Source organism: Oryzias melastigma, linkage group LG14, assembly GCF_002922805.2.
Source record: "Oryzias melastigma strain HK-1 linkage group LG14, ASM292280v2, whole genome shotgun sequence".
Lineage (NCBI taxonomy): Eukaryota > Metazoa > Chordata > Actinopteri > Beloniformes > Adrianichthyidae > Oryzias > Oryzias melastigma.
In genome coordinates this window covers 6,249,777-6,273,073 of record NC_050525.1, presented here as the reverse complement: position 1 = coordinate 6,273,073, position 23,297 = coordinate 6,249,777, and the positions used below count along the sequence as shown (strand labels likewise).

At 40.9% G+C, this 23,297-nt stretch overlaps 1 protein-coding gene across 2 annotated transcripts; it reads right to left on the bottom strand.

Moving 5' to 3' along the window:
* Positions 1-20: 20 nt before the first annotated feature.
* On the bottom strand, positions 21-21,990 carry map11 (microtubule associated protein 1). Of its 2 annotated transcripts, none has more exons than XM_024261240.2 (13): positions 21,557-21,990; positions 17,715-18,052; positions 14,051-14,146; positions 13,411-13,540; positions 12,396-12,482; positions 9,676-9,796; positions 6,059-6,206; positions 3,560-3,642; positions 3,324-3,475; positions 3,035-3,171; positions 2,889-2,967; positions 2,464-2,578; positions 21-625 (listed from the first exon to the last, which is right to left on the bottom strand). In XM_024261240.2, exons 1-13 carry the CDS (start codon positions 21,747-21,749, stop codon positions 469-471), a joined length of 1,836 nt encoding a protein of 611 aa, XP_024117008.1. In that variant the 5' UTR covers positions 21,750-21,990; the 3' UTR covers positions 21-468. The 2 variants fall into 2 exon arrangements, with proteins under 2 accessions (XP_024117008.1, XP_024117007.1); XM_024261239.2 differs by having other exon boundaries at positions 17,715-18,055; positions 21,557-21,989.
* Positions 21,991-23,297: the final 1,307 nt, after the last annotated feature.

Genomic DNA, 23,297 nt, shown 5'->3' with positions numbered 1-23,297 from the left:
AAACAAAGGATCCACTTTGATGTTGTTTATGATGATTTTTATCGTTTATTTCCGGCTGGTCATCTTTCGGGCTCCTTCACTGAAATGTCAAAACAACAACATACTGAGTGTAAACAAAAACACATTTCATACACATGCAGTGTAACAGCTCTCCTTTAAATAACACAAACAACAAGGTAACACTTCAGAATAAATAAAGAACTACTTCCTGCTGGTCGGCAGGCAGCGTCCTGCCCGACCGGACCTTGTCAGGTGAACGTTGTTCTTTGCTGCTTTAAGGCTTGGAAATGAATTCTGTAAATGAAGCTCAGTCGGATTTTCTCTGAACTTTGGGGAAAATACTGAAATTCACAGCTAAAATACGACCCGTAAAGAACTTCCTAAGCATAATAACACCGTAAAAGTCACTCTCCTATTGCAGCAGCAGATTTTCTCCGTCACACGTCAGCCAAACCGTTTCCTCATCTCCTAGCTGACCGGGTCCACCACTAGAACTTTACATTCCCTCTTGGCGATCTTGTCCAACGACAGAAGGCTTTTGTCTTGCGGCGGGAGGTACAGCGGCCGGCCCACCGGAGACCCAACGGGAGGGGTTATGGCCCGCCGCTCCATGGCGCTGCCCGTCCTGCCGTGCAAACATACACACGCACACACACACACGCATGCATGTATTTACACACACAGGTGCATGCATGTGCACACAAGCAAGCAAACATGGGTATACCCCAACAGGCATGTTAAAGGCAGGGCTGCCAAGATTAGTCAACAGCTAAGCGACTAATCGAAAAGGAAAATAGTCAAATAGTCGCCGAGTAATCGACTAATCAATAGGGCTGGGTATTGATAATTTCCAGAAACGATTCGATTCTGATTTTTTAGATTCTTCAATTCAATTCAATTTTGAGTTTACATATTTTCACACATTTGTTTAGAATTACATTAATAACCTACTATATGTTTTGAATATATTTATATTAATCTGATCCAGTTCACATACTGTAAATGTATCAGTGAATTAATGAGATTGTTAATATCATCCAGTGTTACATGGATTCTCTAAAGGAGAAGTTCTAACTAAAATGTTCAGATCATTAACATTGGAAACATTGTTCTGCTTCTCCTGGAGGACGTTTCAGTTTGGACACTTGGTGGTGATCGCGCTTGAGCATTACACCTTATTCCAGAAGATAAAGAAAGAATCAGCAAAAAAACAATCTTTTAGACCCCAAATGATTACTTTAAAAACATTTCCTTCAAAGAGTTTGGAAAATTCATGTCTATGAGTTTATAAAGATGTTCATTTAGTCAGAAAGTCAGCGAGTGTTAGCATTAGCCGTCATAAATTCCATTAAATGTTAGCATCAAGCTAGTGGACTTCAATCAATTTATATTTTTTTTAATAATCAATTATTGATCTATTAAGCTTAATCGATTTAAATCGATTCACTAATTTTATTAAGCCAGCCTTTCTAATCAACTAGTCGGCGACTAATTTAATAGTCGATTATTCGTTTCTTTATTTTTATTTATTTTTTATCTCAAAACTACAGTGCGCTCCTAATGCCAGTCTGCCATTGTCTTTGACACACATGAGCAGTTGTGCTAATCTAGGTCAGTAGTGATGTCACAGGAAGCTCTAGGAAGACTCAGGCACCATAACAACACGCCACGGAGCTTGAAAGTGTAGAAAACATAAAAAAAAATAAAAGAAAAAAGCGTCCAGTTCAATATCTGCAAGACCGAATTTTTGTTCCATGGCAGCACTACGGTGACACGTGAACACCTGAAGAGGAAGGACGTTGTGACTGACGATGATAACACTGAAGAGGGATCATCATCTAGCTAAGCTAACATTAGCGCAAATTAAGAGCAAAAAAAGTTGATCCTCTATAATGGTGGAGTTGAAACGAGGGCCGTTTCCCCACACTGTCGAGGCTAGCTAAATGTTTTCTGTACATCCCTGCAATCTCTACCCCATCAGAGAGAAATGTCTCCGCTGAAGGAACATTTTCTGAAAGACATGTAGAAATGCTAACTTTCCTGGATCGAGCAAGAACAACGTATAGTTTGGAATTCTAGAGAGTCAGAATGTAGTGAAGTCGAATACAGTTGTGAATGTTCAGCACCACAATATGTATTTTACTAACATTTGAGTCAGTGAGACCAAAACTTGATCTTTAGTGAAAAATAGTTTCTTGTTTCAGATGTCGACATCATTTGATTTAATCTTGGTTTAATACCAGAAACTAATGAAGGACAGAAGCTGCATGATTCATTAAAAGTGTAATAAACTGTCATCTTAATGGATGAGTTAGTTTAAAACTAATGATGGTTAAGATGTTTGTTTTACATCCAGTTTATGCATGACCCGATTAGTCGACTTTTAAAACAATATTTCGTGGCAGCACTAGTTAAAGGTCTAATAAGGTTAGGTGATGCGCCGCGGCTCATTACCCGACTCACCTCATGATGTGCGAACGGGACGGCTGCTGGTGGGAGAAGGACTGAGATCGACCCAAACTTGCCTGGTGCCGGTCCAACAGGTCTCGAACCGCCGGGCTGGACGGGCTGTTCTTACCTGAGACATGAGGAGAGAATGAGATGCTTTCTGATCCAGGAAGTCATGAATGTTACAGCAGAAAGATCAAACACGGAGCGGTCAGGAAGCTGCAGCAGAAAGTTGATTCAAATGTGTTTTCATGCCTGGAAACAATGATGATGATTAAACAAACAAATCTTAAAAGTTGATTTTAATTATAAAAGTTCACTAAAACCTTTTTTCCAATTCAGTTCAGGTGATGTACCTGCTGGAGGTTACTGCACTAATGCAGTTTAAAATAGGCCCCTCCCCCTTGCTGGTTACATGCTGAGGCAAACGAGGTTCTTACGTGACAGCGGCCGAGCGTCCGGTGGCGGGTTGGAAACGGAAGCGGTGAACTGGAGCTTTAACTTCATGTGCTGACTCAGCTGAAAGAGAGCAGCAGAGGTCAGAGGGCGTTTCTGAGGAGGAGCAGCATCACCTGAGCCGGCGCACCTCGTACAGTCCGGGCCGGAGGATCTGGAAGGCCACGCTGAAGGACAGGGTGCTTCCTTTGCGACAGTGACCCAAGTTACTGAGCGGCGAGTGGCAGACCACCGCCGCCAGGGCCGAGTCCTCACCCTGACCCCGCCCTGCACGCAAACACGTCACATCAAACACATCTTCATGCCAGTGCTGCCGCTTCTCCTCGTTCTGTGGGTGAGCTTTGGTTTTCTGGTTTTTCTTGGTTTAGTTTTCATTTGGGAACATGAAAGTAAAATCTTCAGAAAGAAAAACAACCGACCCTCCGGAGTCCAGACGAGCCGCACAGCCAGGAAGTCCTGCAGGTTGTTCAGCAGAACATACCGGACCCGGAAGTGCTCCTTCACTCTGACCATGCTGGGACAGCTGGCGGTCATGACGAAGCGCGGCCGGTCCAATCGGATGCTGGGCAGCCTGCGGGGAGTAGGAGGAGCTTCGTTACCCCTCTTGAAGAAATGTTACAAACGTCTTTCATGGGATTTGTTCTGCAGCTTTCACCTGTAGTGTGTGTAGATGCAGTTGGTGAAAGGCATCTTGGGAGTGGACCACTGCAGCACAGCGACCAGAGGAACCTCCAGCCCCTGAAACCACCAAACACAGTAAACAAGAGTGGAAGAGCTCCGCCTCCATGTCATCAGACTCCAGCCTGGAGCTTCTTTGAGGTTCTACTTTTAAATGAAAAGGTTTCTGTTAAAGTTTGGTTGAAGTTAGAATCTGAATTTTAACCCCAGAACAGTTTTGTTATAAAAAGTTTCACCATCACTTTTGCCGGGTAATTTTACCCCACATAATACACCCAATAAAAAGTATTTGTCACAAAAAAATATGACAAAACATGATAAATTAGATTTTTATTTTTTTTTATTTTCAACTGTGATTTATGCAATAAAATGGAAAACCTAAAAACATATTTGAAAATTACTGAAAAATTAGGAATTTGAGAAAAAACAAAACATAAAAAAAAGTATATTACACAGGGACCCATGACACTCAGAGAACATATAGAAAATCATGTTAACACTAGTGATAGTGTTCTAGGGTTTATGTTCCCAGTTTCCCTTAACTTTTGAGGGAACATTCAAGGGAAACTCTACTCTTCACATTAAAATGATTTGAAAGACTATAGATTCTTTATAGGAGGAAGATTCAACAAACAGAGCTGATTATCTGGAAAAGTGGACGAGCAGCATGGTGGTCTCACACCAAGAGGCGCTGGTTCAAATCCCAGAATGTTCTTTCTGTAAGGAGTTTGCTGTTTTCCTCAGTCCAAAAACATACTCTGTAGGTTATCTGGTAACTTCAGATCTTTATGTTAGAATGAGGCGGGTGTGTCTATGATAGACCGGCAAAGGTTCATTCCAACACGAGCTCTGATAGCCCACCAAACCAGCCCCCCACCCCCTACAAAAAAAAGATCATCATCAAAGACATTTCATATCATGAACACCACCATGTTGACCTGCTGCCCTCTGGAAGGCGCTGCAGGTCAATACAAACGACAACAAACAGACGAACAGACAAACCTCAGAGCTGTCTCAGTCCTTAAAGCAGACAGAAATTAGCTCCTTATTTTAACTATTTTTATACACATTTTGCTACTTTATTTTTAACATTTCTGTATTTGTCTTTTCTATTCTATTGTATAAATGTTAGCACTTAGACACCTGAATTTAAGATCAGATTATCCTTTAGTTCAATAAGATAAATCAAAGGCTTTTTTATTAAATATTGACTCATTGTTTCCCTTTAACACAGAGGACTAGATTCTGTGCGACAATTTCCAAGAGAATCTGGCCACAGAGAAAAAGCATGCCGCTCGAAATTCAAGAGCCAGAAGTCCCTCCCTCTGCCGGAGCCGGCCACAAAGAAAACATAATTTGTGCCCCAAATCATTGGCCGGAAATACTCGACGGAAACCCCCGTTTTAAGCTTTTGACCTTTTCATATGACCATATGAACATATTCCGGTGTGTTGGTGTCAGCGCTCTGTCTCCCCCTCTGGCGGGAGTCATCTCCAGAGTACTGACTGCACTACATCTCCCAGCAGAACCAGCGCACAGTTCTGGATGCTGCTCAGCTGATTCTTATTCGACAGTCACTCTGTCTGCATTACTGAGTGTTTTATTCTGGACCTGATGTCCTGTTTGTGACCCTGCTTATTCTCTGATTGCTTGCCGCCTGCCCTGACCCTCACCTAGACTCTGACTACTCCATTCTTTTCTTGGATGATCCCATCCTCATGGTTGACCTCAGCCTGTCTGACTCTGATTTAGCTTTGTGGACTTTTAGCTGCTTCATTCCTGTCTGAACTGATCAACCTGCTGCAGGTGGAACCAGCCGTCTGCCTGTTTGTGACAGTTAGACACTAGCAGAGCCTTTATAAAATTAGACAGTTGGTTGATGCATATTACAGAGTGGGATAGCTGTGTGTGAATCTCCTGGTTTTGTCTGTTAAATGCAGATTTCTTTTTTTCTGTTTCCTTAGAAACTCTTTTCTGCACAAAGAAACTTTCCAGAGACGTTTGTGTTTGGAGCTTCAATCAGTCAGGAAGGCTGTTTTAAGACGGTAACTGTATTTAAGATATGTGACCAATGTGAATCTATGTCACTTTTGGAGGACATCAATAAAAAAATGTCTATCAGAATCAGACAATAACTAAAATGTAACCAATGTTTTTTTTTCTCTGTGACCCAGGAGTTGGAGAACACTGTACTACAGTGCATGATTCTGCCCTCTATTCATTTAAATAAACTTCTAAAAATTGGTGAAAAGGTTAGTAGAATGGCAAAAAGGATGAAAATGCTACTGTGGTACATCCTTTTTTATAATTTGAAGTTTATTTAATCTAAGCTGGACTTGAGTCCTCCTGCAGACGCTCAGGATGTAAACAAACATCTACAACATTGATGCATTTTTGTAAAACCTGAAAAATGATTGACTGTTGTGTAAATAAAGCAGTTTGTTTGATGAAAATGACACATCCTAAAGGGTCACACCTCGTTAGACTCCTCTTGAAGCGTATCGTTCAGGTGGAGCTGGAACAGGAAGTCGTGCTCTTCCAAAGCACTGAGCATGCTGGGAAGGCGGCAGGTCTGGCTGTCCATGCGGCAGAAGGACGCCATGCCAACCTCGCCTGATTGGTGGCTGTGGAGAGAAAGAAGGACGGCCATGTTTGTGGTTAATTGTTGGACCTGCTAAACAATGACTGTCTTGTTGTAGCTGCAGCTGATGCATCATACTTGTGACTCATATTATTTTTCTCATCAGACATTTTAGAAATATGTTCCAGAACCACAATGGAAACTCTGGGAAAACCTTCACATTCTTCAGAATTGAATTTATGGTTCTTTTGTCTTTGTCCAGATTTATTTTATCTCCTTCCTGCTTTTGGATGAGTCAAAACATTCAATCCTAACAGGAGATTCCAGTTTATTGATTATCTAAAACAATATTAAACTGACTCAGCCTATTCATTATTTATCCACGCATGATTAACTTTTTCTGCAGTTTGTGGAATTGTTCACATAGTTGCTACATTTAAAACAGAAAAGTTTTATGTTTATGGAAGATTGCTGTATTAGTCTATTTTTCTTTTTTTTTTTTGGTTATGTGTTTATTATTAGACGAGTTACATAAAAGATCCTCCGCACTGTCTTCAGCATTCACAAAAATTTGCAGTTTTTCCTGTTTTTATTACCTTTATTGCATAAAAAGCAGGTTTAATGAGCAACACTGGATTACTGTCACAACAAAACTGATTCACAAAAAGACAATTGTGTGCGATGAAGACGCCTCTCAACATACCTTATGCTGACTTGCCCTTTTTCTCAGCTGGTTTCTGCCTTTGATTTCATAATCCCAGTTTCATTGACTGTTCATCTTTCAGCACATCCTGTCAGAGGTCGCCACAGAGAATCAGAGTTCACTGATCCGCACATTTGATTTTAACGCCAGACGTTCTTCCTGACACAACCCAGTATTGTACCCAGGCAGGGAACCAGCACAGGGAGACCCAGACTCAGACCCCCTGTGGCTGGTTATCAGCATGAAGGGTCTTGTTAAGGACCCACACTGGACTGAACTCATTCTGCCCCTCAGAGATGAACCCTGTTTCCAGCTGCAGCCAACCGAGTCATCCAGACGCTTCCTAGTTTGATTGACCTAGAAATACAATTTCATACTTTCTTTTTCCTAAAAAAAGGAACAAAAAAAAAACGTTCTTCTTTGGAATAGGGGGTAATGCCATAGTGCTATCGCCACCTTGTGGCCAAACTGGGACGCCCTCCTGGAGAGGCAGAACAATTGTTGGAGCTTCTCTGTATCAGATTAATACGAAAATCTTCAAAACATATATAGATTATTCATGTGTTTCCAAATAAAATGTGTCTAAATGTGGGAACTCGTAATTGAATTGAAAACTTTTGGATTGAAAAAAAAATTGGAATCAAATCGATCCATGCTCTGGTGAATCCAATTGATTCAGGAATTTTTTGGTGATACATATCCCAAGTCTTTTTTGGCTGTTGTCAGCCAAAATCAAGAACTTGTCATTTTTCAAGACCTCTGTTGTGGGCGGGACTATTGGCATAGAAGTAACCCTTTGTTGATATCCCAGCATCCCTTTGTTTACACTCTCTCCAGCTAGCTCACTGCTCCTCACAGCCCATAAGTTTAAATTAGCAGTGCAACAACAAAAAACAAAAATGGTGATCAGTATCATTTCTCTCCAGCCGTACAGTTCCGATCCAGATTTCAGCTCAGGCCAGGAAACCAAAGACGGTCATGGATCTGTTTGTCTGTGAGTGGATGATCAGGATGGAGCAGTGAGGCTTTGGCCGGCTGATGCTGCGCTACAAACCTGAGCTTTTTCAAACCGCAGCTTTTCATCTGATCCAACATGATATGAAGAAATACTCAGAAATGCAGTTTGAATCTTAAATTATTTCATTATATGTCTTCCATCTGGAGAAAAATGCTTAAAGAACATGTTTCATTGGAACGGGTTTGAAGATGTATTATTTTGGATCTCTTAGACGGTTTTGTTCTTTGTGATTAAAACGTGTGTTATATTAATTTATTTTGGTATTAAGTGAATAGCCGTGAAAGAAAGATGATGGTATGTTCAGTGAACACAACACATAACCTTATTCTTCGTCTGCGTTTCCTCTGAGGTCACCTTCAATGAAACAGCATTTTGTATTCATTGGGTTATCTCTGACGGGTAGTAAAATTGGTTTGATGATATGACACATTTGTGTGATTCAAAGGCAACAACAAAAAAAACAAAAATCAGGAAGGGGGCAAATACTTTTTCATGACACTGTATTTGTTGAATTTCCGATTTCAAACTCGTGAGGTTTAGTTTTGAAAAACTGAAACTTTACATTTCTATCATAAAAATAGGAATTCTTAAAAATGTGTCACTGAGTTAAACAAAATCAATTATGTGATGTAATGATATTTCATTTTGAAAGTAAACTGTGGTTCACCTTCAGACAATTGGAACTGAATTGATAGAATGAAGCTTGTGATTGGACGTCTTTGTAGCACATGACCATAAAAAGAGAAACCAAACCAGGAAGTTTGCCACAATCCGATTATTTACTTCCTGAACATTTGTATACTTTTTAACCAACAGAGTCTTGTTGATATGTGTGGTTTAGAACTGATACTGATCCTACTACCAGCACCGGATCCCTTTTTGGATAATCTCTGTATCATTTATATCTCCAGTGTTTAGTGTCTTATAGCCAAATGTGATGTCCTGTTTTGAGGCTGTGACTTCATCATGTTTACATGTTGTGGTTTTGATCCGAATAAAAGTATCAAGGGGCTAAAGAAAATATTTTTATTGACATGTTGGTCTGTGGTCGTTTGAATCCACAGCTGCTCTAAAGTCCATTTTTTCAAAATGTTCCTGCTTGTTTCTTCAGTGATGGGATCATCCTCAGACTGCTGATCTGTGACATTGATCAATACAATATCAATGCTTTTGAACTGTAAAAAGAACAAAAAATCTGTCTGCATTGTACAAATGTGTGGTTCAGTTGCAGAGTTTATCATGATGTTTCCTGTTTCCTCCTTCAAGTGATGGAGTAACTGTTAAAGGAGAAACTAATCTGGGAAGCTTTAACATTCACACAAACTTTTTTGGTGCATCCTTTTTGAGAGAATGGTCATTTTTTCCTCAAGTAAGATATTAGATGAAGCTCAGGGGAAATTTCAGAACAAACCGGACAAAACTGTCCTGAAAACAGCAGCAGATTCTTAGTCACATGTCGAGTGTTGCTGTTTCTTATGAGCTTTCAGACTTCTGAGTGTGAAGGACAACAACATGACGACAAAAACACTACAAACCAAAGAAGACAGTCCAAAGAACACAAAAGCAGTTTACTAGAAGATCTTTCAGGAAGAACATAAAAAATGCAAATGATACAAAACTGAGAGGCGGGTTCACAATGTGACAAAAGAGCAACACAATGTCAAAATGTTACACAACAGAAAGAATGATGAAGTTTAATGTCAAAACAGAAAAAGATACAAACATGAAACTGAACCAGACAATTTAACCATCAGAATGGTGTCACACAGAGGGAACCGGTCCAGTACCTACCAGACGTTGTCCACCAGGAGCACGGAGCCGTCAGGCATCATGGGAAGGTAGGAGGCGTTGAGGTTAGGTAAAATGCGAGCGTCTCGGATGTTGACCTCTTCCTGAGACGACTCATTCAGCACTGCGAAGTAGAAACACACTTCTGATGCTTTACACCTCATGTGTCAAAGTCAAGGCCCGGGGGCCAGATCCGGCCCCCGGGTAATTCCATCTGGCCCTCCAGATCATTTTAGTTTATTGTTATTAATGGTCCGATGTTATCTTGCACTCTTTTATAATTTTGACAAAATATATTTTTATGGAGAGTAAAATACTAAAAGTTATTTAAGGTTTAAGTTGATTTATTCTGGAAAAATATTCCTGCATTTTATTATTCATATTTATGTTAAAAAAAACTATGGTTTAAAAGTTTTAAAACTTGGTATTCTGCTAGCTTTCTGGATTTTGGTATTTACTAAGATTGTTTGGGTTATTTTGGAATTAAGCTAATATTTCAGCTACATGCTAGCTGTTTTGGCTAACCTAGTTTTTTGTTCAGTTTTTAGACTGTTTTGGCATTTAGCTCATATTTTAGCTGGCTATCAGTTTTAGCGTTATATGGTATTAGCTTCAGGGCGTTCAGCTAGCATCTTCAGCGGCCAAATTCAGCTTACAGCATTCACACTAACATCGCAGGTAATGCTATATATCTATTTCATAATCATGTTAAAAAGTTACGGTTTTTAAGTTTAAAAATGTATTATTAGAGTGTTCAATAAATATTTATCTGTACGGCCAGGGACCAAAGGTGTGTTTTGGATTTTTTTCCCCTTGTGCGTTTGAGTTTGACACCCCTTATTTACACCAAAAAACAGCTTTGCGCCCTCTGCTGGCAGGAGGACCACTCTACATGTTACAATGGAGGCTCAGCCCTGAAGGAGTTTCATTTTGCTTATGTTTTAGTCACTGAAAGGGAGTAGAAGCTCTACCTGCAGAGTCCTGCTTCATATTCATGCATTTCTACAGAGTAACAGTTCAGGATCAAACTTTAAAAGATTGAATGTTTTACAAATGCACTTCTTCTCAATAAAACTGATTTAAAAGGCTTTTACCTCTGATGTTTTATGCATCTCTTTGAAAGATTCCCCTCACCCATCAGTTTGAGAAACTGCAAACTCTGGGGGGGGGGGGGAGCTTTAAAATCAAGGAATGGAACCAGCAGGAGTAGTCTGTATGAGTGTTGTGTCAATGTGTTTGCATAAGCAATACACATAGAATGTATTTTATTGTTTATATCTTTACAAAGTGCTGCACTGTGGTGCAGTGGTCATCTCTCTCCTGCATTGAGACGCCCTGGTTTGAATTCTAGCTGGTTCTTTCTGTGTGGAGTTTTCATGTTCTCCTCATGCTTCAGTGATAAACTGTTGGCTCTACATCAGCAGTCTGCAACCTTCTACACTTAAAGAGACGTTCAGGTCCAATTCTTACTGACTACAATCCAAGAAGGAGCCACAAACTCTCCTTTCAGAAAAATAAGACACTAATTTATTTTTATGCTACTGCAGCTATTATGATTAACATACTTTTTGGTATAACTTAAACAAAAATATAAAGTAAAAAATAGCAGTTTAAAAATAAATAAATAGTTTATAACTTTTTTCAGAGGTTTACATGACATCCTTTCAAAATAAAAGACACCCTGTACCATATTTGATGATCTTAATGCAGTAAATGTAGGTAGTGTTAAGTCGGCAGTGGAAAAAAAAATAAAACACATTTTATTTCACCTTTTTCTGGGGCATTTTGGCCAGAAATTTTACAAATCAGAACAAAGTGACCCAATACTGTTTTCTTTAGACCACAAGGAACACCTATAATCTTTTATTTTTCAACAATAGGAAATTTGCCTTATAATCCGATAAGTTCCCTAAGTATGTGTCTGGTCGTACTCTAATCTCCAACTGATTTTTGGTGGTAGACGGCTCTAAAAAAATCTGTCAAAATGTTTTTATGCGATTTTGATGAAGCTGCATCGCTATTTTAATTTAAAATAGAAAATCATTTTTATTTTTCTTTGACCATGAGAGCCACAGTGGAGGGATCAAAGAGCCACATGTGGCTCTGGAGCCACAGGTTCCAGACCCCTGACCTAGATTGTCCCTCAGGTGTGAATGTGAGTGTCAGTGTGGTTCTATGATGGACAGCAGATCTGTCCAGGATTAAGAAGGTATAAAAAAACAGGCGGGCTATGTACAAATCCCTTCCCTACTCACTATTTAGTGTGTTCGCCATTTTCTAGTGCTGTTTGAATCTACTAATTCCAAATTTGAGTGCCCTAGAAATTTCCCAGAAGCCTTTGCAAAAAACTAGCATGCATCGATGCTCAATACATTAGCGAATATAGACCACAATGCATTGCGGTCTAACAATTTTTGTGAAAAAAGGTGTCTAAATGTACATTTTTGATACACCACCCACATTTTCATTATCAGAACACAGTGGATTCATAAATAGACTTTGTGAAATGTTCGTATTGATTCGTTTTTCACTTTTTCGAAATCTGTGACGTCATATCAGAAAAACGAAAGTAAAGTAGTGAGCATGGTGTCTGAATTGCTCTTAAAATCCTAGGCACTTTATAAGTTTTAAGTAGTTAGGCGGGAATTCGCACATAACGGTGGATGGATAGCTCTACATGGTCTCTGAAACGCTCCACCAAGCAGAATCATGACCTGACTGACCTTTGAGAACGAGGAGGTGTTTCCCTGAAACCGTCATCTGCTTGCAGCGGACGGTTGGAGGCGGCAGCACAGTCAGGGTGGTGCTCACTGCAGATGAGAGAACTGATAAGAGCAAGCCGCCTTCACCCCAGAAGAACATTTCCAAAAGCAGGGAGAGTGTCTTTGACACACATGTGCAGTGGTGCTAATTCGAGTCAGTAGTGATGTCACTGAGACTTCTAGGAAGACTCGGGTTCCATAACAACACGCCAACGGAGCTTAAAAGTGTGGAAAACATAAAAAAAATAACAGAAAAAAGGGTCCAGTGCAATATCTGAAGACAGAACTTTAGCTTATCACGATGACAAGGGATCAGCGTCTGGGTAAGCTAAGCTAACATTAGCGCAAACAGAGAGAAAAAAATAATCGTTTGTGGCAACTCTACTCTGAAGATCCTTTTGCTCAAAGCTGCAGCTTTGTTTGTTTACAACAAAACTTGCTACTTCTTCTATGGTCGTTTCTGGTATTTTAGAAAGTTCAGTGCATGTTAAAATGATTGATTCCCATCAAATGTGTGGTGTACGTAGATTTTTGATATAGTCAGCTAAAGTTTTTCAGTTCTATTTTAATCCGATCCGGGTCATTTTGCACATGTAACCACAGCTAGATATTAAAACATACTAAAACAGTTCATGTTTAGACTCAGCAACAGTTCATGACCTAAATATGTTAAAGAAGGAAACTTTAATCAGTGCATTGGTTTTTGGATCATTCTGCTTCTAAAAGTGACCTTACATTAGTGGTGCAACAAAAAAAGCAGAATAATCTGCTCCTTATTCACAACCATTTGAATAAAGAAATACTCAGAAATGCAGTTTTGTTCGTATTTCTACTATTATATGTCTTTACTGAAGATAACCGATTGTTGTTTTGATGATGACGGACAGTGTCGGTGAAATGCTTGTTTGTCAGTCTGTGAACCGGCATGCAGTGGTGACTGTGATGGCGGTGGTCACTGTGATGGCGGTGGTCGTACCCTGAGCTTTAAAGGTGTTCAGGTCGTGTCTGAAGGTGTGTGTGGGCTCTCGCTGCTGCAGGACGCTCAGGTATCCCAGCTCCTGCACCTCCGCTTTCTCTGCCTCCTTCTTCCACACGGTGACCATCACCTGCAGAACGACACAACAGCACAGCGCAGACACTCCTGTAGGTACCGAAATATCCAGGTCTTTTTCATCCTACAGAGAACTAAATGCAAACGACCCCCAAACTCATCTAGGTGAATGTTTTTGGTGGATATTCTTTCAGGGGTTTTTTTTTGTAAACATACATTTTTACCAAGAATTAAACACGCACAAATCTGTGTGGTTCTATTTTCTATCTATACGGAAGCACAACAAATGCACATTTACACGCTTTATAGAGACTAATCATTGGAAGTGGCCCTGAGAACGTGTTTCTGAAGCCGGTGTGAACGTAGCTTCAGATTTGAACGGTTGAATTGTTTGCAGAAACAAACTTTGATGGATTATTTTAATACTTGCTGCAGATTTTTATTTTGCTCATTCTGCAGTAGATTTGTCAGAAAACTGCCTCGGTTCTTCGCTGTGGAACCCCAGAGACCAAACCCTGCTGACCGGAACCACCTGCAGGTTACCGGAGAGTGGCGCCGCCCTGACCTTGACTTTCAGCGTGCTGACGGGGAGTTTGTCCAGAGACACGGTGAGCGGGAAGATCACTTCATCCGTCAGGACCACCGGCTCGTCCAGAGGAGACTGATGAAAGAGAGAGGCGGGGTTAGCCTTACAGAGGTCATTTCTGCTGAGTCAGCAGATACACTACAGACTCCTGAAAACTTTCAAAAGAAAAACTCAGTGTCTGAAAATGCAAATGTAAAAGCTCAAGAGCAGGTCAGAAGCTACATTTGCTTAACAAAGTTCCATAGAGAAGGTGAATAAAGTGGGGCGAGGCTGACTGCCGGTAGGTTCCATTACCAGGCCTCCTTGGGAATGACACTTGACCTCGCATTCCTTAAATATCAGAAACTGGTCAGTCTCTTTAGTGTCTGCTGAACAGAATATAAAAATGCTAAAGGAAAAAGCTGTTTACATAAACGTTGGAAGCAGGATGGCGTCTCTGGTTCATGGATACCAAAGAGCTGCTTCAAAATGAGGGTCAAAGCTTTTCTTTTAGAGGCTCTGTGATCATTAGATTGTAAAAAAAAAAAAAAAAAACATTAACATCAACAGCTGCTCTTACAAGTGGATATGGGGGAAAAATGTTCAAACCTGTACAGGGTAGGGGTGTGCCAAAATATCGATATTGCAATATATTGCGATATTTAGTTTTGATTGATTCTCGATGGATTCTCACAAAGTATCGATCTTTAATTTTCATTTTATGAGCCTGTAAAATGTTATATTTGTCATCCTGGTGAGATTTCCCTTTGGAGGTAGATAAGGGGCGCACGTTGTACCAATGCCACTGGCAGCTACTGGAAGTATTTAATTTTTGTTTTGTTGTTTATAACAATTCTGCACTAAGTAGTGTCACTGCTGTTCATGTTTACAATTGTTAGCACTGAATTTTACAGATAATTCCAATTCAATTGGTGTCAATGTTTGTCAAAGACAGAGTGTTACTGATTTCAGTAATGCTGTACAAAAGTGTCCATAATTTGTTGCACAAAATAAAACAATTTACTGAGATTGTGTTCAAGGCAAGCTAAGAAATAAATGGAGATATATTTTTCTTAAATGTGTTTTTACCAAATATCGCAGTATTGCGATATCATCGTTATGGTGATTCATGCATCGCGTATCGCATCATATCAAGATGTACGAGTGAGTCCAAGCTCTAGTACAGGACATGCAGGTGAACCCCAGGATGTATTAAAGTCATAGACCGCTCAATGAGCTGGGAAGGAGTAAATGTTCATTTAGATTTTTTCCTATGGGCATGCTGCGGGTGACCGGTCAACAATTATACAACACACAAGGGTGAGTAAGGGGGTGTAGGTAAAGTGCAGGTGTGTCGTATGATTTTTTTTGTTATGCTAAATTTAGAGCTACGCTTGATTTTATGAACATGAATTCAGCTACAGAGTTCACTTCAGACCAGCACCGGACAAGCAAGGCAGCATTTTCTTCTGTTGTTTTTCTGTGTTTACTAGAACTTGTCCGTCACTTCAAGTTAGAAGAGTTGTGGTGTGAATTGTCAAAATGGTGTCAGTCTGGTGAATCTTGCTCAAGGCTTTTTATTTCACAGTTGTTTTCCAATATAGTACACGTGTCAAAGTCAAGGCCCGGGGGCCGGATCCGGCCCTCCATGTAATTCTACCTGGCCCTCCAGATCATTTTATTCTTATTAATTGACCGATGGTATCTTGTGCTTTTTTCTAACTTGTGTAATTTTAACAAAATATATTTTTATGGAGAGAAAAATATTGAAAGTTATTTAAGGTTTAAGTTGATTTATTCTGGAATAATATTTCTGAGTTTTTATTATTCATAGTTATGATAAAAAGTTACAGTTTTAAAGTTTTAAAAATGTAGTTTTACAGTGTTAAATAAATATTAATCCTGTTCGGCCCGCAACCTAAGGTGTGTTTTGGATTTTGGCCCCTTGTGTGACTGAGCAATATTTTTAAAGACTTGGTGTCATAGAGTTCCAGTCGGGCACAAAACACAATTATCAATTTCTCTTCCATGATCATGTTTACAACAACACTTGGGTGTTTTGAAAATTATGAAATTCAAACGTCAAAGTTCAGCAGTTCAAATGTTTGCCGGACACCTGAACTTTTGTTTGAAGGCTATTAACGACCTAAACCATAATAAATGGCGGGCTATGGAGACAACTTATGTGAGGTCGGAGTTTTGCGAGGTCGGCAGCAGAGCCATGCAGTAGCCAATGGGAGTCATCTGCTGTAGCTAGACAGAACGGGACGGTTGCTGTGGGAACCCGGCGTAAGAGATGAGGAAAGTGGATAATTAGTGTAGTTTGTGAGGTCGTCCTACAGGAACTCACATGAACTCAGATTTTCATGATGTCCCCTGTGGAGGCCCTGAGGGAACTGCAAGACAAACCCCTTAACCCTTGTGCTATCCTAGGTATGTTGACGTTGGGAGTGTGGTCATCTGGATCCCACAAGACTTTTTTTAAACTGTTTTTTTCAATGATTTTTGACTGTCACTGGTGTCCTTGGCAGACATGAAATCCAGACCACCTTCATCCACATTTGTCACAGGATGGATAACACGTCAATGTAAGGCTTGGGTCATCTGGACCCATAAGATCAAGGGTTAAGATGCAGCGGCTCCTCTCTATGACCTTCCACGGACTTGGCCAACCCCAAGTCGACCCCCAATACAGGTGCACAGGACTATTGTCCAGAGATGATAAAACTCTACTTGTGGGCCACAAAGGGTTCTGAAATTGGACAAAAGGGTCGAACCAGGAGCAGATTCACTGTGTGTTTTGGTAATTCACCATGTAAAAGATAGAAATAAAAAAAGGATCTGGACAAAAATATACCTTAATCTTGTTTGAAAATTACTTTAAAACAGAACATTTTGGAGTTTTTATTTCAAAACTGTGGTTTTTGCTCTCATTTTCATCACTGGGTTGATGTCCCTCAGGAGAATTTGGTGTTGGAATATTCACACATGAATACTGGAAAAAAACTCATCTTCAAACAGCTACATGAATGCAGAATAACTTTCTGTGCCTAACAAAGGTGAATTTACTTGTTGTGCGCCATCTTTGGGGGGACACCTGAACTACAAGCAAGATAAAACATTAACACGATAATCAACATGCCAGATTAAATGGTTTAACTGGGGTTATACTATGGCCCGGGTAAATACTTGATTCTAATTGGCTGCTGGGTGTGGATTACAAAGTGATGAACCGCAGTGATAATGCACACCTAAAAAAGAAGGTCCGGTCACTCAGCCCAAACGCTCTGTATCACTACGCAGGCCTCTTCAAACAGACTGTGTCTGGACAAAAACAAGCGGTAGGAAGTGAACTTTCTGATCTGATGCTTTATTTAACCTATTGTGACCATCAGCATATTTATCGCTTTGAGTTAAAGGAGTATATATTGTCAAATAAAACAACTCCCGCCCCTAATGTTAGGTTGTTCTTTGGTATTTTTTTGTATGACCTTTTCTCCTACTTATAAGACATCACTCATTGTTCTGAATGGTGTAGTCTTCTGTCTCACCACAAGAGGGAGTTTCCGGAGTCTACCTAACCCAGCCCCGGCCTTGGGCTGAATGGCGCCGTAGACGAATCATGATTTTTGCATCAGCTGGAGTCAGTAGACAAGGCGTTTACCTGAACAGGCGCCCTGCGGAACTCCCTCAGCGCCGTCCCGGAGGAGTTGTGGATGAGCAGCGGTTTGCAGTCCCTGAAGCTGCAGCAGCGGGAGTCCACCCTGCTGCCAAGGGCTGCGATGGCAGCTTCTGCCGCCGCGATGTAGTCATCCTCGCCATCCTCGTTGGTGTCGTCGCCGCTGCCCTGGTAGTCATGGTGCTGATGGTGGTTGCCACGATGGCGGCTGCTCTCTCCTGGACTCACGCTGGCCACGGCGCACAGAGAGCCGGCCAGCTCCCGCCACGCACGGCTGCTGGCTGATTCGGTCCCAAACCCGTCTACGACACCAACACCGCCCCCTGCTGGAGGGCAGATGACAGGGTCAGTCCAGGTTAACAGCCCACTACAGCGAAGATGTTTTTAGCGTTTTTAACATGTTCTTGTGGCAGTTTTTTACGATGAAGAACATAAATAAAGAAAATTCATTTTAAAATATGAAGTATTTCTTTATTCAAATCATGGTGAAACAAAAATCCATGCTGAAGTCCACACTCTCTCTACTTTCAGTGAGTGGTTACCATAGAAACGTAGACCCAAACCGACCCGGACCAATCACTGTCGACTGGCTGGAATGGCGGCGCCTGTATCGCGGAATAGCAACTGAATTAGCTTTGTTTTGCCGGAGCCGGAGGTAAAGCATTTTTTTTGGCTGATGTCTAGGGCTGTCAGATTTAGCGCGTTAAAAACGCATTAATCTGACACGTGCTTGACGCCGACAATTTTTTTGACGCATTAATCGCGGATTTTCCATAGACTGTATATAATGGGGGGACCTCATAGCTCGATAGGTCCATTATTTTTACAGTCAATGGGATTTTCTCATACGTGCCTTTCCATACCGCGCGCGGGCGTCCCGCCCTCTAACTCACCGGCTGCTCTCACGAGATTACGGGCGGGTCTCCAACCTCAGAGCTGCTAGCTAGAACCGGCCCGGCGCTAGGACCTGGAGAGCTCCTGCACTCTAACCCGGCTCCGGTTCCCGTCCAGTACCACGTCTGGTGGTACCGGCTCGCGTCCGGCGCCGCGTCCCGAGAGCTGCGGACCCCCGACGTTCCGAACAGCAAGCGCACCGGGGGACGTTTTAAATGTTCTGGAGGTTTAAGCGTGATCCAGCCCCAGCATAGCGGTCTGTCTGCCGGCATATTCATGGCGTGAGCTCCGCTGGACACGTCGCTGCATCGAGCTGCAGCCAGAGAACGCGGCGGCAGTAACAGACTGTCAAACTATCCACAGTGTATCCCGCTTTTCTCAGTCTTTAATGTTTTAAAAAACAAAAGTTAATTGGAAATGATAAATCTCTATTTCATTTATTACTGTAGTTCAGCAGAGGAGGAAAAGATTTGGTCCTGACAAAAAATGAACATGAAAGTGTTATGGAAATGTTATTTTTGATGTTTTTAATTTTATTTTACTGAACGTTGATTGAAGTTTTGAATTTAAAATGCCCTTCACTTGCACTTGGGCTTTTGTTAGACATTTTATGTTACAGTCTTTTATTGTTTAGAAAGTTTATCTCAATACAATGTTACAAAATAAAGTATTTCTGATTAAAACTATTAATTTTACCATTCTTGTTTTCATAATTCATGTAGAACTGCTAAATTCCACGAAGCACACATTTTTTTCCTAAAAAAAAGGCCACATATTAATATGCGATTAATCGCGAGTTAACTCAGGACAAAATGCGATTAATCGCGATTAAAAATTTTAATCGCCTGACAGCTCTACTGATGTCACACCTGCTCAGTCCATCTCTATATACAGTCTATGCATACAGAGCTTCCTGCTCCGCTCCATTCTGATGCATCCACTTTCAGACAAATAGATCCAAGAACGTCTTTGTTTTCCTCTTTTGAGCTGGAGTCTGGATCAGAACTGTACAGATGGATAGCTCTGATATTACTCAGCATTTTTTGTTGCACCACTAATAATGATGTGAGACTGTGTAAACAGAGAACTCCCAGCAACAAGGAAGGGAAGGGGTGAATTTATTTTGAAATGCTGCCGCTCTGCAGAAACTATGTCATAGATGACAACACAAGTTTTTTTTATTGTTTTTTTTTTGTTTTTTTAATTTTGCCTAAAAACAGCATAAACATAATTAAAAGACTACTAGGAACTTTTAAAATAGATTAAACTATGGTGGGAGTAGGTCTTTAAACTAAGCTTCATCTACTAACCACAGATCCAAAACAAGAAGGTTTTCAGGGTCAGGCTCCCTCCCATCCTGCATTAATGCCACTGACTGTATATTCACTGTACTGTGATAATACATGTATCTGATTGATGCTAATTATGAAGTAATGTGAAGACTGGACAAAATCCTCTGTGGATTATGAACTAGATATATAGCATTACCTGCAATAATCCTAGTGTGAATGCTGTAAACTGAATTTGGCTGCTGAAGATGCTAAAACTGATAGTTAAAGATGCTGAAATTGATAGCTGAAATCTCTGAAGCTGAAAACGCTGGAGCTAATAGCTTAAAACACAGAAGCTGAAAATGCTGAAGCTAATAGCTGAAAAAACTGAAGCTGATAAATGAAAACACTGAAGCTAATAGCTGAAAACACAGAAGCTGAAAATGCTGAAGCTAATAGCTGAAAAAAACTGAAGCTGAAAATGCTGAAGCTAATAGCTGAAAAAACTGAAGCTGAAAATGCTGAAGCTAATAGCTGAAAACACAGAAGCTGAAAATGCTGAAGCTAATAGCTGAAAACACTGAAGCTGAAAATTCTGAAGTTAATAGCTGAAAACACTGAGGCTGAAAACACTGAAGCTGAAAATGCTGAAGCTGATAGATGAAAACACTAAAGATGATAGCCAGCTATTATATTACCTAAAGGACAAATTCGCCTAAACAACTAAGGAGAAAAAACTTAGGCTAGCTAAAACAGCGAGCATGTAGCTTAAAAATCATAGCTATACTTCAAAATATCCTAAAAAAACTGAAAAAGCCTAAATCAGCCAAAACAGAGCGCATGTAGATGAAACATGAGCTAAACTCAAAATAGCCTAAAAAATCTTAGTAAATGCCAAAATAGTCCAAAAAGCTAGCATAAATCCAATTTTTTAAACTTTAAAACCATAACCTTTTAACATAATTATGAATAATAAAAAGGCAGGAATATTATTCCAGAATAAATCAACTTCAACCTTAAATAACTTTCAATATTTTACTCTCCATAAAAACATATTTTGTCACACATTAGAAGTTAGAAGTAATAAGTTAGAAATGAGTGCAAGATAACTTCGGGCCATTAATAACAATAAAATGATCTGGAGGGCCGGATCCGGCCCCTGGGCCTTGACTTTGACACGTGATCCACAGGCTAATTACTTTTTAATATAAGCGTTGACTAGAATGACTCAGCTGCTTCACTCGATCAAGCTGAATTTAAAGTTGCTTGATGCTGTAAGGAGGATTTAATGCTGTCTGATATTTGACATGATGAACGGTTTCTCCAGGGATGCATCATCTGATGAGATCTGCACACAGACTTTGAGCCGCTTTTACAAACGGATCCGCTCGTGAGGGACTTGAGTGATCCAGGATCGATCAGGCTGATCAGCTTTCCCAGCTGCGGCTCTAAAGACCAAATGGCGGCTCGGTTCGATTCCCCTCAGGCTCGCGCTGGTCACGGGGGTCCAGTGAGGGAGGGACCGCGGTGTCTGGGTGGGGGGTGTCGCCGTTATTCTGAAACCGTTATCTGATACTTCACGACGTAAACAAACACGCGGGGAACGGCCACGGAAATAAAGGAGTTTGGGGGCGGACCGGACACCCCACCCCACCCCCTTACCGGGGCCCTGCTCGGTCGGCGTCGCCCCGGCGTCCCTGCAGCGCAGCACCAGCAGGAAGCGGACGGTCTCCCCCAGGTAGAGGTGGCTGCGGCGCGGCAGCGTGCGGTACCGGGCCGGGTCCGACAGGTCCGTGATGGGCACCGCCGGGAAGTACATGAAATACTCGCACTGGGACTCCATCATCTGCACCATGGTGACGGGCGGAGGAGGCTGAGCGGCACCAGGACCACCGTCAACGGACCCGGACCCGAACAATGAAACGCGGACTTCCTGATTTCACTTTCAAAATAAAAGCGACGTCACGCCGCTGTCTTTCTCGACCAACAGCGACCCCCAGTGGCCGCTTGACAGAGATACTGTCCTGCAGCACGTGCTCTGGAAAACATCCGGGGCACCAGCTGCAGACAAGATGGCGGACAGAGCTTCATCCATACCGGAAGCGGAAGTCGATCTTCTCCAAAACACGGAGAGCTTTGTTTTCATTTTTTAAATTATTTTATTTTATAGAAACAAATAGACATTACAAACGATCAAGGCATCTACATCATCAACGGCACCGTCTTACAATACTGATAGAGCAGCAGAAGAATACTAAACAATTATAACTTTTACATGAAACAAATATTAAAATAAATAGATAAAGTTGTGATATAATTAATATAAGAGTTTAAACAAGTTTATTAAATAAGAGTTTTTTGTCATTTATTCAGATGCTGTAGGGATTTTGAATATACTTTAAAGTCATTTAAAAAGCAGTTTATTTTGGCGTTCACCTTTATAAATTTGCATTTGTAAATAAAATACTTTTCAATTTAGATCTTGGTAAACAGAAAATAATATAAACAAGGGGTTTCCCGATCTGATCACGTGATATGAAATCGGGCCCAATCACGCAGTGTCTGACTCTATCAATATCGGATGTCTCATGATCAGTGATCAAATATGTATTTATTTTCTTATTATTATGATCAATGCTGTGTATTTCAAGCTTAAATCTTGATACATTTTTTAAAACTGACAGAAAGTGCTCTTGCGTTTTGTCTTAACACAAACAACATCCTACATCCTACCTGTTAGACCCGGTGTTATTGGAGACCGGCCACAATCAGAAGATATACAGAATTGTGAAAATAAAATGAAAGCATTTTACTGATCACTGCTAGCTTTGCAGATAAGGTGGGCATGTGTTAGACTGGGTGTGGTGCTGGCAGTGATGACTCTTCCTGAAAGGGGAAGTTCTCACTTGTCTACGTAACAATGTGAGAAACCATTTGTTTTTGTGGGTTGAAAGGGGCTGTTGCTCAAAGATTTTTAGAGGAATGCTCAGAAATGCACGAATGGATCAAAATACCATTTAGGGGTAGTTTTTTTGTGCATATTTAACATCATAGAACTCTTAAAAGTTCAGACAGTAGATTTTGCATGTAGACCCTTTGAAGGTAGTTTGCCCTCTCTGGGGGAGGTGAAGGGGTTTAAATATCATGGGGTCTTGTTCATGAGTGAGTGAAGATCGGGGCGTGAGATCGACAGGCGGATTGGAGCGGAGTCTGCTGTTATGCTGTTGCTGTACCGGTCTGTTGTGGTGAAAAGAGAGCCCGAAAGTAAAGCTCTCAATTTACCGGTTGATCTTTGTTCCAGTACTCGCCTATGGTCGTGAGTTCTGGCTCAAGATCCCGACTATAAGCCACTGAAATGAGTTTCCTCTGGAGGGTGACTGGGCGCTCCCTTAGAGAAATGGTG